The following is a 15,763-nucleotide window of genomic DNA, read 5'->3' on the forward strand; positions in this document are numbered from 1 at the left end:
ACAGAAGGTTCTGCAACCAGAGAGGGGTGTCCCGAGCGTGTCAGGGGTGTGAGCAGACTGGTGGTGGGGACCACAGGGGCCTGTGCATGCGGGGCTGGTGCGCCATGCAGCACATGTGGCCCCAGGCCTGTCCCTGCTCAGCTACAGACTAGCCCTGTGACTTAGGTCTTTCTCAGACTTTTCCCAAAGCTCCATCTCCCCATCCATAAATGGGAATAAATGGTCTTAGACGTTCCTTCTCACGTTCAGAAGCAGGATGTCGGGCAATGGCACAGGCTTTGTTAGGGAGCCAGGAGACCTGGGCTTTGAATCTCAGCTTTACCTTGCTGGGACCCTGGGTGCTATGGGTAGAATTGTGTCCTCCATACAAAGGTATCTTGGCATCGTAAGCCCCAGTACCTCAGAATGCGACCTTATTTGGAGATAGGGTCTTTACAGAGGCAATCAAGTTAAAATGAGGTCATTAGGGTGGGCCTAATCTAAGGGGAAATTTGGACAGAGACGGGCACATGTAGAGGGAAGGCAACGGGAAGAGACACAGGGACAAGATGCCATCCACTAGCCAACCAGAGAGGCCTCAGAAGGAGCCAACCCTGCCAGCATCTTGATCTCAGACTTCTAGCCTCCACAACTGGGAGGAAAAATATTTCTGTTGTTTAAGCCACACTGTCTGTGGTGTTTTTTTACGACAGCCCTGGCAAACTAATACGAGTGACTGGATCTCTGAGTTTCCTGATTAGTAACATGGGGACAGTGACCCCCGCCCTGTAGCGTCGTTATAAGAATCTGCTGAGAGGATGTATATAAGACACTTAGTGTGGCCCTTGGCATATAGAAAGTGCTCAGTAATAGCAGTGGCTTAGCCTGTGCTGTGACCCCCCTACCTCCCCATTCCATGGGTGGGTCCTGCTGGGGCTGCCCAGTACAGAACAGGAAGGCCTCAAGTCAGACCTTTCAAAAGAGAGCTGGATCACCCGAGGCACCGCTTCAAAAGCCTCTCTAAATATGGAGAGGGCCAGAGAAATCACTGTTAATGCAATGCTTAATGGTTTTTAGCTGGAGAGTGGCCTCAGCCGTAATTGACAAGGCCTTGAAGCTGAGGTTTCTTTTTTTTTTCTTTTTTTTTTTTTGCGGTACGCGGGCCTCTCACTGCTGTGGCCTCTCCCGTTGCGGAGCACAGGCTCCGGACGCGCAGGCTTGGCAGCCATGGCTCACGGGTCTAGCCGCTCCGCGGCATGTGGGATCCTCCTGGACCGGGGCACGAACCCGTGTCCCCTGCATCGGCAGGCGGACTCTCAACCGCTGCGCCACCAGGGAAGCCCGAGGTTTCTTTATTTTTATGCCCTGGGTACACTTTGAGTATGTCTAGCTGCTCTGGGTAATCATTAAGTGCAGTAGTCATGGCCACTTGATGGGCATTTTGTAAAGGAGGTGGCATGGCTTTCATGGGAAGGACACTCATTGGATAACCCTGAGCAAATCCATTATCCTCCTTGGGCCTCAGTTTCCATAGTGCAAAGTGAAGTAGGTAGCCCAACCTGTGTCTGTGAAGGGCTAGAAGTTGAGTCTAAATTCCTTGCACGCGCATGCACTGGGCACACGTATCCATAACTAGTTCTTGAAGGCGCATCGGTCTCCCGAATTGTCCACAGAGACTTGCATGGACAACCTCTCAGGGCTGCTGGTTCCTGGCTGGTCTGGGATTCTGGAACTCTGATTTAAAAGCTGTTTCCAAGACTCAAAAAGCAAGTCCTGTAGAGGTGGCTGCTCTGAGTTACTAGCACGGGCTGGTTCTAGAACATATAGAGAGAGCTCCCCAGAGAGCTTATAGCTGGGGCTTTGCTGGCCAGGGAGGCCCTAGCTGCCTAGCATCCTTGTCTGTCTACTTTTGGCCTTCCCTCCTGCTCCACAGGCCCTCAGTGCTGTCCTCCCAGCCCCACCACCTGCTCCTCTCCTGGATGTTACACCGGCCTAACCCATCTGCCTGCTTCCCACCCCCATCACACTTGGCGCAAAACCCAAATCCCTTCAATCCCTGCCTGATCCGGCCTCCACCCGCCTCTCTGAAGGCATCCTCTCCCTCCCCCTACTCCAGGGCTGAGCTGCAGCCTCACTGGCCTTTGGTCAGTACCCCATTCTCTAGGCTTGGTCCCCACCTGGATCTTTGACTTTGCTGGGTCCTCTCTACCTGGAAGCTTCTTCTCCACATTTTCCACTGCCTGGCTCCTCCTTCAGGTCTCAAACCAGACGTCAGCTCCTCCAGGAAGCCTTCTGTCACCCTGTCTAAGTAGATTCCCCTCCTTCTCTTGTCCTCCATCAGTGCACCTGGTTTGTTTCTTTTGTGGCACTAGCACAATCTGTAATGAAATATTTATGTGTTTTCTTCCCCCACTGAGATGTCAACAAATGAAGGAAAGAACTGAGTCTTATACATCACAGTGCCTGACTCACAGTAGCACTTAATAATAAATGCTTGTAGGCCCCCGCTATCATGCACGCCTCAAATTTAAATACTAACAACACCAAGTACTGTTGAGGGCGTGGAACAATAGAAACTCATAGGGCTGGTGGGAGTGTGCAATGGCACCACCACTTTGGAGAGCAATTTTGTAGTTTTTTTTTTTTTTGTGGTACGCGGGCCTCTCACTGTTGTGGCCTCTCCCCTTGCGGAGCACAGGCTCCGGACGCGCAGGCTCAGTGGCCATGGCTCACGGGCCCAGCCGCTCCACGGCATGTGGGATCTTCCCGGACCGGGGCACGAACCTGTGTCCCCTGCATCGGCAGGCGGACTCTCAACCACTGCGCCACCAGGGAAGCCCAATTTTGTAGTTTTTAATCAAGTCACACATACGCTTACCATATGACCCAGCAATTCCACTCCTAGAGATTCACCCAAGAGAAATAAAAACATAGGTCCACACAAAGGCTTGTACACACGTATTGTAGGCTTGTTCATCACAGCCAAAAACTAGAAACAAACCAATCATCTGTCTAGAACAGGCAAGACCACTGTACCCCCATAGTCCAACTGGGCAGGGGAAGATTCGCAGCCCCAGGAGGGGGCTGAGAATCCTCACTGGAGTGACGCAGGACTTAATATTCATGGATGTTGAACACAAGTGGATTGGAGAAAGACCGGGCAGATGGAGGGCAGGCGTGGTCAGGGATGTCCCTGGAGACATACTCTCTGGGCACCGTGCTGCCTGGCCTGAGAGCAGGGACTGACCGCTTGGGAGAACCCAGCCCCGGTGCTGCCTGTGTGTGCAGGATTCTTGCAAAATGCCAATTAAGACATTTGACCCAAATTCGGATAAAAGCCTTTTTCCTGTGTCAAGTTGAGCTAATAATATACACTTATTCATAATTTATGAGGCCTAGTAAGTGGGAACAATTAAGGAAAAGGTCTGGATAAAACCTATTTCTCTTAAGTGTCACACAAGCCTGTCTCTGTTCTCTAAAGAGGTTCCACCCTCCTCTGCCTGCCATGAAACTCTGTTGTTCTTATTATTTTTAAAAATTTGTTGTCATTACTGCTCGCTACCATTTATTGAGCAACTTACCAAGCCAGGCTACGGCACTGCCTCCTTTAATATTAACTGTATGAGACAGTTGTTGTTCCATTTTACAGATGAGACAGTTGAGCTTCAGAGAGGTGAAGGGACTTGCCTAAGGCATCACAGCTGGCGAATGGGGATTATGATTCAGGTCTGCCAGACCCCAGTGCCTGTGGTGTCCTGTTTCTGTGTTAGCCTCCCCACTCAGGCTGTTTCTGCATCTGCAAGGCAGCCCTTCTGTTGGTAACTGTTAAACTTGGGAGACCAGGGTGAGAAGGTGACTACCTTCTGAGTCCACAGGTCTGGGGTTAGGCCTGAGAATCTGCATTATTTCTTATAGGTCCCCAGGTGGTTCTGCCCCTGCCGATCCTGGGACCACCCTCTGAGAAGCATCAGTTCGGTCGGTACTGTTACCAGGTTCTCCATGACTCCCTCCCACCCCACCCACCACTGGCAGGTGGGTTTATGGCCTTCTAGACCTTTTCCTGTGTACTGGCACAGTATTCTCATATGTATTATCGTGAGAAATGTGTAGCTTGAGTCTGTCCCATTCTCTTTACACATGTAGGGTAATATCTTACTTGCTGATATTCTGCAGTTTAGTATTTTATTTAACATGCCATGGAGAACATGCATAACGGCCTCATTCTTTTCAACAGCACTGTTTTATGATATAGGTGGTTATAGCTTTACTTACCTATTGTCTACTGATGGGCGGTCTTCCACACTTTAGACATTACAAATATTCCTGGGAACATGGGTGGGTGTTCTTCCAAAACACAGCAATCATTCAATGATGTCATCTCTTGTTGTTATTGCTTTTTGTTGTTTCATTATTCATATAGAGGGGTTGTTGCCTTCCGCAAATCCCCTTTCAGGTGGAAGCAGTTGTATAAAGGAATAGATCTCTATTTATAGGTTGTAATAAAGTTTTCAACAAAATATTTCTGGTAAGAGAATAGAGGTGCTATGCGGGCAGGGCTTTGAGGGGTGTATAGGAGTGCAGAGGAGGTGGGGACGGAGCAGCAGGAAGGGGGATTTGTACTGCCAGGGCCTGACTTAGCTCATGGTAGGTTCGACAGTTGCAAGAGGATGCTGCTTTACATTTCTTGGTTGCTTGGCAAAATCAGGCCTCGGACAAAGGCAGCCACAGGTTCAGACTGGCAGCATCCTGAGTAAGAGGGTCCCTGCTGGGGTCTAACCAAACTCAGCTCTGACCCGCCTCCTTCCTTCCTGTCTCCTCAGGGCGGGGGATCTGGGGAGGAGCAACTCTGCGCTGACTTTCCGGAGCTAGACCTCTCCCAGCTGGACGCCAGCGACTTCGACTCGGCCACCTGCTTTGAGGAGCTGCAGTGGCGCCCGGAGAACTCCGAGACCGAACCCAGCCAGTACAGCCCCGACGATCCGGAGCTCTTCCAGGTATGCCCTCTGGAACCTCGCTGCCTCTCTCTCCCCCTAAAAGCCCGGCTCTGCCCCGAGCCATCTTCTTCTACACTTGCTCATGCAAAGAAGTCTCATCCACCAAAGCTCTTGGGACCCTGTCTCTTGTCCCGGGTCTACACTTGATCTTGGGCAGCTCTTGCCCCCTTGCCAGGCTGTGTTATCGCCCCTGGGAAGTGAGGGCTCGGAAGAGCTGCTCTCTCTATGCCCCCAGTCAGAACCGAGGCCCTCTGTGAGCCAGAGCGGGTTCCAAGGCCTCCCTTCCCTGTATGGTCACAGTGAACTCTCATTCCCACCCTGTGAAGCAGGTGAGATGATTCCCCCATTTTACAGATGAGGAAACTGAGGCTTGAAGAAGTTTAGTCACGGGCCTAGGGTGATTTACCTTGTCGGTAGCTGAACTAGATTTAAACCCAGTTTGCCTGTCTCCTGAGCCAGAGCTTTATAACCATGCTGACGCCATAATGGGAAGGACTGTCCCTGTTTGTGTATATTAACTCGCTTAATTTTCTTAACAACTCACACACAGGAGTATAGTTATCTCCATTTTTCAATTGGAGCCTAGAGGTTCTTTAAAAAGAGGCAGTGCCAAGAACCGCAGCGCATATCTATGCATCTGCCTCTTTTCTCAGCTTTGGAGGCACATTTCCTTTAAGAAGGCCTCGAACATGGGGTAATGTGATGTCTGGGATTTGCATCAGAATAAAGCAATCCCTACATGCATTTGCGTTTGTGGGTGTGGGTGCACGGCATGGAGGGTAATAAGTGAAATATGATTGGCCACGTTGAAGCTGGGTGATGGGTACATTTGGACTCATTATTCTTTCCTTGAAATATGCTCCCCTATAAAGATTGGAGGAAGAAGCCATAGCTCCCTGTGTCTGTCTGGCAGGATGATGAGGATGATGATGTCTGGCAATATGATAATAGCAATAGCAACAACAACAATAATAACATACCATGTGCCAAGTCAGTGTGCCAAGAGCACCATCTCAAATAGTACTCCTGACAGATTGTATCATTCCTTCTAGAAATGTTTATGGAGCTCCCTGTATGTGTCAGACACTGTGTTCAACAGTGGACTCTATGGTCTAGAGGGAAGACTGACCCTAGATCAGGTAATACATAAACCAACAGTGGTCACTTGTGACATGGGCACAGTAGGAATAAACCTGGGATGAGAAGAGCATCTAAAGGCTGGGTGGTCAGGAAAGGCCTTTCCGAGGACAGATGCTTCGGCTGAAGGAGGAGGAGGAGCCACATGACGAGTGATGATCACAGAGCTAGGAAGCAGGAAAGCTCGCTGTGTTGGGAACCGAAGGGCTGGAGCAGTAGCTAAGGGGAAGGTGCCAGGAAGTAGTTGGGGGGTGGAGGTGGGCTAGGAGGGGCCAGATCATGCAGGCTCTTCCGGGCCATGTTAAGGAGTTGGATTTTTCCCGAGATTATTCTAACCTGTCCGTAGAAAAACTATTAGTAACCCATTTTACAGGTGAAGAAAGTGACGCTCAGAGAGGTTAAGTAACTTGCCCAAGGCCATACAGTTAGGAAGGGTCAGAGTGTAGACTCTAACACAGGACCCCAAACCCCTCGCTGTTGTATAACCTCTTTGCCAACCCTATGACGATCAGCAGGGCTGGGCTGTAATTCTGGCTCTTTCCCAGGATGTCCATTCTTTCTCACAACAATGGGGTTAACTACGCTGTGCTCCCTCCTCCCTCAGAGGGGGCCAACTTCCAGGAAATGCTTTTAGGTTATAGAGAGCTGATGAGTGAGAGGGGTTTAGATGCTGCGGGGAGACCATCCCCACCTAGACTGTACAGGCCTCACCTACTCAGAGACTGGCCAGACCCACTAGTAAGCTCCTGCCAAGGTCCTACTATGTGCATGAAATGGTCTCAGACACAAGTCAGCCTTGGTATGGCCCTTGGGCTCTTAGCACAGCAAGGAAGGCAGGAGAATCTTCACAGATGGTTAATGAGGCAGAACTCTGCCCACCCAGCCCCTCTCCCCTTCATGGCCCGCACTCCACCTCTGCTCCACCCATACACACCGGTGTGCCTCTGTGCGCCTCTGCGGTGATTATGTGATTAGTGCCTGATTCCTCCCTGCCCCCCTCCCCCATCATAAACCCCCTGAGCTTGGGGGCTGATACAGCGTTGTGCACTGTTATATCCCCAGGGCTCTGCATGGAGCCCGGCACTTCCTTGGGGCTTAAAAAATATTTATCATATGAATAAATCCTTTGACACCCAGCTGTCATGTTAGCCCCTCCTAAGGCAGGTGGTCAGTGACTTCCTCTCTGAGCTCCCATCCTGTGTACGTGCATGCCTGTGACCTTCAGGCTTCGAGCTCCTTGAGGACAAACAGAGTTTTGTTCTTCTGTGGGGCCCTTGTGCATTGAAAAGACTCAATCATATGTGTTGAATGAAGAAACTGATTGTAATAGTTTCCTTCCTGCCAAGGACCAGACACGACCCATTCCAGAGTCCTTGAGCTGGGATACAGGGACCAGAGGTTCTAATACCCCCTCTGCCACTAACTGGGACAGCGTCCTTATCTGACCAGTGGCAGTCATAGAGCCATGCTGCCTTGTGTCAGAGCCGTGTTCTCACAAGTCAGGTGGTACCATCACTATGGAAACAGACAGAGTGGAGAACAGCTACCCTTACAAGAGTTGACAACTGCTTGGGGGCAGGGACAGTGCCTTCCGTTTCTGTGTGCCCAGAGTCCTAGGGCCAGGGTCACAATGGGCTAAACTTAGTAAGTATTTTTGGAGGAAGCAGGTGTTTGGTTCTATCACCGTGTGCTACGTGGCCTTGGGCTAGTAGCTCCTCACTGTTGGGCCTAAGTTTCCCCAGGTGAGAAATGAGGAACGAGCATGGATCAGATCAGTGATTCTTACTCTGTTGTAGGGAGAGAGTCACTGGGTCCCGTTAGACCCTGATGACATCTGTGGACCCACCCCCAGAAAAAAGGAAGGGAAGCTGATTTCCGGGGTCTCCTGCACCCCAGTTAAGCCCTGGAACGGCAGATGATTTCTGAGTGTTCTTCTGGCCCCGACAGCCTAAATTCTGTCCTGTGTCCTTCCTTCAAGCTCCTCTAGGCACCCAGAATGAAGCGTTCTCCCTCAGGTTTCTTGCAGGTTCCTTTTCCTTCAGCCTAAGAGAGCTCAGGAAGGTTGGGGGTGGAGCAAGTCTATTAATATCCCTTCCTCAGCTGATTAACTCTCCATTAATTTGCACTTTGGAGCCGGGAGAGCTGAGCTAACGGGCCGGAAGAGGAGAGGGGCGGCTCCCTGTGATGTATTATCCTAGGGTGCTGATGGCACGATGCTGAGAGCACGAGTGGACTTTCTTCCCAGACAGGGTCAGGACCCCCAGCCCTGTCTGGCTGTTCCAGAGCTGGAGCAGCCCAGGGAGGGCTGAGGAGAGAGCGGGGAGACCTTCTGTCAGTCATTTTGTTTTTACTCAACCTGTTGGGGCTCCTTGGGGTCTCTGCCATCTGGCATTCCTTCCAGCACCATGCCCGGCACCTAGTAAGTCCTTGACCATCCTCCCCAGCCCCTCCTGACTTGCTGTGTGACCTTGGCATGTCTCTTTCCTGGACCTTCATTCCCCCCAACCCCAAAAGAATGGCAAATAGGCTTCCTCATGAGTTCCAACTGAGACATATCGGCAGTGTTGCCTGGAGGGTTGTGGTCAGAAAGGTGGAAGGGCAGGGTGGGGGGGAGGGATGGGGACAGTAGCAGCAGACTGCATGTTTGACATCCCTGGTCACTACGTGATCCCTGAAGGCCCTTCCAGCTCTGATAGTTGTGATAATTCAGGATATCTCTGGGCCACGCTTCTCTCCCTGTGAAAGAGGGAACCCTTATTCCATCCAGTGCTGATGACATCATTTCTGAATAACTTCCCTCTAGAATCTGTTTTTTGAGACACTAATCTCAGTCTCTCCCCAGTGGTCAGAGTTCATTGTTTGGTTCACTCATTCTTCCATTCAGCAAATCTGCCTGGAGCCTCCCATGCCCCAGGCACTGAGCTAGACCCAGGAACATTGCACAGAACCCTTGTGTCACTGCCTCCAAACTGGCCTTCCAAGTAGCCTTTGGAGGGAAGCCAACCAGGGATCCTGTCTTCCCGTTGACCAGAAATCAGCAAGGCTTAGAAGAGGGAAATGACTTGCCCAGGATCACCCTGTCAGTGGCAGAGCTGCTGCCACGGTCAGCCCCAAGAGTGGTCCTTGAGCCCCAGCTCCCAAGATCTTAACTCCCCATCAGGCTGGGCAGATTGCTCTGGGAACACAGGGTTGGGATTCTGGCCTGAGGATGGGGATGAGAGGCTGCCACTTGAGCCCGATTGCATTCCCGAACCAGAGTTCTTGGGCCTGGATCTGCCCTTGGACTCCCATCCCCAGGGCCCAGGTCAGGCTCAGCCAAAACCTCTTGACCTTTTCTTTTATTCTTAGCTCTGTTCCAAAATCACAAACACATTTTTTCTCTTCTCCCCATGTCCCCCCTTCGAATTACTCAGCTGCTGCTCCGGCTGCAGGGCCTGGAACAGATTTCATGCAGCCAAAAGGCCGTCACGACAGGCGTATTTCGAATGAACTTCCTGAAGAAAGGATAAACATCCTGACCTGGGATGGGAAAGAGTGCTGGGGAAGGCATCATGTGACAGAACTGCCTCCTGCCAGAACAGGCCCAGCAGCCGGGGGTTACTGAACGAGGCGCTCGGTGCCTCACCTGATAGCAGTGCGATCTCTGTGCCCCAGGGCCGGGGGGCTGGGAGTGCGCACGCTGACCCTCGTGTTATGTCTGAGACATCGGGGAAGGAAGCTTCTTGGTTCATGTGTGTGTGCTGTGCTCAGTGTAGGCCCTGCCTCTGCCCTGGATTTGCTGTGTGGATGAATGCAACGTACCCAGGACACATCGGTCAGCCTCTATGAGTCTCAGTTTCCTCAAATGCAAAATGGTGATGGGAATAGTATACTTCCCCGCAGAGGTTATTGTGGGGTTTACCTGAGGCAGTATTTACAAAGCCTCTCTATTCCTCTCGTTAGCCAAATTCTTTGTTCCTGGCCTTGGCCCTAGGTTTTCTCTCTGCCTGGAATCTTCTTTCCTCAGCTCTTTGCCTGGCTGGTTCCTTCTCATCTTTCAAGCCTAAGTTTCAGTATTAGCTGCTTAAAACAGCCTTCTCTGACCACTGTAAATAGCCTATGAATCTTCACCACCTTCTTATTCTCCATCACAGCTTCCTTTTATTTTTTTTCCCAGGCTGTCTCACTCTCTGAAATGATCTGATTTTGTTTCCTTGTTTAATTCTTTTCTCCACTGGAGGGTAAACTCCATGAGGACAGGGGCTGTATCAGTCTTGGGATGCTGTGTCACCAGTGCCCAGACAACACCAGGCACAGAGTAGCCATTCAGTACATATGTGCTGGGAGAAGCGGGGGTGGGGGGGGGAAGAGGAGGGGAGGAATTGCCCACTGCCACCATCATTATCATCATCACCACCACCATCACCACCACCACCACCACCACCACCAACATCACCATCATCCCCCCCACCATCCCCATCATCATCCCCACCACCATCACCATCATCACTACCACCACCATCATCATCACCATCATCCCCATCATCATCCCCACCATCCCCATCATCATCCCCACCACCATCACCATCATCACCACCACCACCACCACCATCACCACCATCACCACCATCACCATCATTCCCACCACCACCACCATCACCACCACCACTACCGCTAACCACCATTACCATCACCACCACCATCAACATCACCACCACCACCACCATCACCACCACCACCATCACCACCACCACCATCGCCACCACCAACATCACCGTCATCACCACCACCACCACAACCAACATTACCATCCCCATCTTCATCATCATCATCATCATAGTATGAATCATAGTAGTAGTAGTAGTAGTAGTAGTAGTAGTAGTAGTAGTAGTAGTGGTGGTAGTGGTAGTGGTAGTAGTGGTAGTAGTAGTGGTAGTGGTGATAGTGGTAGTGGTAGTGGTCGTGGTAGTAGTAGTGGTGGTGGTAGTAGTAGTAATGAGTGCTTGTTAGGTGCCAGGCACTGTTTTCTAAGCATCTTACATATGTTAACTCAGCCCTTGACAATAACCTTATGAAGTAGGTTACAGCTGATAAATGTGAGATCTGGGATTCAGTCCCAGTTCCAGAGCCCAGGCTCCTAGCCGCTGCACTGACTGCCCCTCCATGCGTGAAGGAGGCAGCAAGCCCCCGGAACCCACAGGGGATGGTAGCTGTTTCCCTATTGCTCTGCTTTTACTGTCACGGTTGAACCTTGAAGCTTCCAGCCTTTCTACCACCTGCCTGGGCCCCAGGGTCAGAGAGACTGACCTGGGGCTACCGTTGGCATAGAGCAGCCTCAGGGCCCTGTCCAGGGGTTTGGACACAGGAGGCCGTGGTGTGAAGCGGCTGTCCTTAGGGGAGGGGACGGGCGTCCCTCACGTGGACAGCCCTGGGCCTGGGGTCACATGCTGATGAGCAGCAGAGTCCAGACTGGGGCTCCTAGGCCAGGCCCCTTTCCATTTCCACCTGCTGCCTTCTCGTAAACTTCTTTCATTCTTGGAGTCCATAGCACATTTCTCGGGCATCTGCCGTCCCAGCAAACTGAGAGGATCTGAGTGGATTTGGCGGGAGGGTGATGGTAGTGCAGCTGTGTGTACAGAGCAGATTTCTACACAAAGTCGCTGAGCCCAAGGCGTTGACTAACCGTGCCCCCTCTCTGTCTCTCTGCTTACTGCAGATAATCGACAGTGAGAATGAGGCCCTCCTGGCAGCACTCACCAAAACCCTGGATGACATCCCCGAAGATGTTGTGCATCTGGCCGCCTTCCCAGCCCTGGATGACGGAGACGCACCCTCCTGCGCTTCTGCTTCGCCTGTCCCCTCATCTGCGCCCCCAAGCCCCTCCCTGGAGAGGGCCCCAGCCTCAGCCCCTGAAGTGGATGAGCTCTCGCTGGTGAGAATCTGTTTCCAACTGAAATGATGGTGGTGGCTTGAGATGTGGTGTCTGGTGGTAGAGGTGGTGGGTGCTGGAAAACCAGCTCCAGCCCCTGCAGGGGTCTCCGTGCATCACTGGCAAAGGTTCAGGGCAGCAGCCTGGACCGGCCATGGGAGGCCTCCCTGGGCTTCGCCTGCAACACTGTAGGCCCTTTGGGATTTCATGGATTGACACTAAGTGTGTGTTAAACCCTTGAAATTAAATGTAAACATTTTCCTAAAGATTATGCTTACACACACAGTAAAAATTCAAGCAGGAAGTATGGATAGTTAAAAGCACAACCTCCTTACCCATCTCATAATTGTTTTTTCCTATCTTAGAAGTAACCATGGTTACTGATCTGTTGTGTGACTTTCCTCTTCCACTTTTCTTTTTAACTACAAAAGGAAGCCTCCATTATATACTGCCCTGCACCTTGCTTTTCTCAAGTGAATTGTGTGTCTTGGGAACTCTTTCAAATGAGCAGAGGTATCTCTGTTTTATCCTTTTTGTTGGCTGCATAGTGTTCCTTCATAAGGATGTACCATCCTTTTTGTTGGCTGCATAGTGTTCCTTCATAAGGATGTACCATACTTCTTCAACCAACTCCCTGGTTGGCAGATACGTACATTGTTTCAGCTCCTTTATTGTTCCATTGCTTCAGTCTGTGTCCTGTTACTGGCCTTGGCCATTTGTAAGTGGATACATTCCTAGAAAAGGAATTCCTTGGTCGTAGGCTATGTGGTTTTTCAGTTTAGACAAATACTTCCAGTTGGCCCTCCAAAGAGGTTGGACCGGTTCGTACTTCCACCAGCAAAAGTTAACTGCTACCTGAGTGTCCGTGGAATGTAGAAACGTACACATGGCATTGCAGGTTTCTAGGGAGAAGGTCTCAGCTTTTTCAGATTCCAAAGGGTTCCGGACCTCAGAAGTTGCTGAAGGCAGTTGCCCTTGACTCGGGCTTAGGGTGCCAGAAAGCCAGCTGTCCTGGCTTGTGAAGAACAGCTCATCTGTCTTGGGCTCCTCACCTTGACACTGTAGCTCCTAGGGGTTGGCGAGACTTAGCTGGAAAATCGGAGCCTGGTGGAGGTGGAAGGGGTCTTTGGTCGTGAAGAGTTAGAGCCGGACAGGCCCTTGGTGACCGTAAAGTGCGACTCTGGGGAAATTGAGGCCCAGCGAGGGGAGGGCCTCTCCCAGGGTCACACAGCAAGTTGGTGCGCCAGCAAGGACCAGAGCTCAGGTACTCTGACTCCTGGTCCAGGACCCCTTGCCCTCTTGCCCGCTGCCTGCAAGTTCCCCAAAGCAGTGTGAAATATTTAGTAAGCACTTATGTGTGCCGGATACAAGCATATGTTCGGTCCCACATTGTGGCTTCTGCTGATAAGTGTTGTGCTTCCTTTCAGACTAGAATCAGACCTCCTGGGTTTGATTCCCAGCCCCACCAATGAATGCTTATGTGTCCCTTAGGCACCTAGCCTCTCTCTGACCCAGCTTCCTGGTCTGTAAGGTGGGGTTAGTAATAGTGCTTATCTCAAAGGCGGTTGGGAGGAGTCCAGCAGATTTATACATATAAAGAACTTAGAACAGTGCCTGGTACAAAGAAGTGTCTCAAAAAGTGCAATCTGAGGGATAGTCCCAGCACAACTGGTGGTGGTGGTCATGGAACAAGAGGAATTCTGTATGGGACTCTGGAGCGGGACCACCCTGGAAGAGGTAGAGAGTGACCCTTGCTGGTCACCGGTTGTTCCCTCTCATGCCTTAGACGGCACTTTTGTTTCAGGCACTGGGCTAGGCACACAGGAAACAGATTCACCATTGAGACTCCCCGCATACCAACAGAGTTCTAGAAAGGCCCTGAGAATTTATACAGACACCCGGTTCTTAACCTGGAGACATGGTCCAGAAAGTCTACCTCTGGACTAATGGGGACCCGTGGACCTCTACATATATGTTTTTCTGAGGTCAGTAGCTTCTCTCATATTCTTAGAGGGACCCCTGAGTCAAAAAAGACCCAATCATTTAGTCTACCTGCCCCTGTTTTATACACACACAGACACAGACACACACACACAGACACCCCCCCCCACACACATACCCCCTACCTTGGAGAAACCAAGGCTGGTTTCTCCCAGTCCTTTTCCTCTTCCTCAAGGCGGGGAGAGGGAAAGGACTCGCCCAAGGTCTCACAGTGAGCTGGGATTGAACTGAATCAGAACCAGGTCCCTTGCCTCTGGTCTAAGAATCTTTTCCTGTCCACGCCAGAGAATCACAGATGTGTGTGTTTGTCTGGGGTCGAGGTAGGGTGGTGTGGCTCATCCAGCTCCTAGGGGAGTGGCGAGTGGCCTTTACTTTGGTCCCCAGGCCTTTGGCAATCCTCCTGGGGGTCAGGTCCCTTGAGGAAACACTTGATGCTGTAGCAAAAGCCCATCATGTTTCTTGACTTGTTCTCAAGCTTGGCTGTGGTGGGATCCCTGGCGAAACCCCCAGGCGTCCTCAGCTCCCTGCTTTCTTGGCTGGGATACACTGAGCACTTTTCCTCCGGGTACAGAAGCTCAGCAACTTTTATAGAAAATTTAGAAAAGCCAGACAAGCTTAAGCAGCTTCCACTTGTGTGAAAACAGCTGGCTGGGTTGGAAGTGATGTGTATATATATATTCTTGTATGATTGAATCCCACCTCATGAAAGGTCACAGAAAGTGGTGTATGTGTACTATGAGTATATGCAGAATGTCCCAATCAAGTGTGTGCATCATATTTCAACAGTAAGATGAGTAGACATCACCCAACATCTGTCTGGGTTTCTCAAGATCACAGATATTCCTCTTAGGTTATGAACTCTCAAAAGGACTTACATTTTATTGGGATGCCTGTATGGGTTTGGGATTGTTAGACAACCTGCTTTCTGTACTTAATATATTGGGAACATATTCTAGGTCATTAAGTGCCCTTCCTGTGTTCCACCGTGGCCCTGTGATGTTGGGGTCAGGGTGTGGTTGGTCCTGAGGGGCTGGCTCTGGGCCAGGCTTCTCCCTGAGGTGCACTTCCCCTGTCTCTGGCTGCAGCTCAGCCCCGGCTCCTCTCCTCTCTGTTCCTCCCACAGCTGCAGAAACTCCTTCTCACCACGTCCTACCCAGCCTCGACCTCTGACAGCCAGAAGGAAGGGACCGCCTGGCGCCAGGCAGGCCTCAGGTCTAGAAGTCAGCGGCCTTGGGTCAAGGTATATTCTGCACATGCCCCCAGACCCACCCAGGCCTCTGGGGGTCTCTGGGGAGGGCGGTGTGCACCTTTCCGCTCTTGTTAGAGGCCATCAAGTTCAGTCCACTTCCAGCTTCCCTCTTTGCTCATCACACAACCCTTGTCGCTGATATGCTGGGCACTGCTTGAGACCCAGGCCAGTCTGGGGTTCTAGAAAGAGCCTTGGGCTTGTTCGTGTGCAGTTGACCCTTGAACAACGTGGGTTTGAACTGTATGGGACCACTTGCACTTTTTTTCAGTAGTAAATACTACAGTACTGCAGGATCCGCAGTTGGTTGAATCCGCAGATGCAGAGGAACCGTGGCTGCTGAGGGCTGACTAGAAGTCATATGTGAATTTCCCACTGCGTGGCTGTTCTACCCCCGGCAACCCCCACATTGTTCAAGAGTCAACTGTACCTCAGTGTTCCAGGCACTGTGTTGGTTGTTGGGTTAGAGCAGGGACGAGGAGGATGTGGCCTGCCCTC

General features: G+C 51.2%; 1 protein-coding gene across 5 annotated transcripts in view; it reads left to right on the forward strand.

Annotated features, from left to right (window-relative positions):
- PPARGC1B (PPARG coactivator 1 beta) overlaps positions 1–15,763 on the forward strand; it is a 113,421-nt gene that overhangs the window by 74,465 nt on the left and 23,193 nt on the right. For 3 of the 5 annotated variants that reach the window (XR_009539624.1, XM_060143946.1, XM_060143947.1), the window contains exons 2-5: positions 3,895–4,011; positions 4,800–4,973; positions 11,806–12,021; positions 15,143–15,259. Coding sequence is in view for 4 of the 5 variants with exons in the window: in XM_060143946.1 (XP_059999929.1) it covers positions 3,895–4,011; positions 4,800–4,973; positions 11,806–12,021; positions 15,143–15,259 (624 nt within the window). In the remaining variant the exon portion in view is untranslated. The remainder of the gene's footprint in view (positions 1–3,894; positions 4,012–4,799; positions 4,974–11,805; positions 12,022–15,142; positions 15,260–15,763) is intronic. The other 2 variants (XM_060143948.1, XM_060143949.1) reach the window with 1 other exon arrangement.

Source organism: Lagenorhynchus albirostris, chromosome 3, assembly GCF_949774975.1.
Source record: "Lagenorhynchus albirostris chromosome 3, mLagAlb1.1, whole genome shotgun sequence".
NCBI lineage: Eukaryota > Metazoa > Chordata > Mammalia > Artiodactyla > Delphinidae > Lagenorhynchus > Lagenorhynchus albirostris.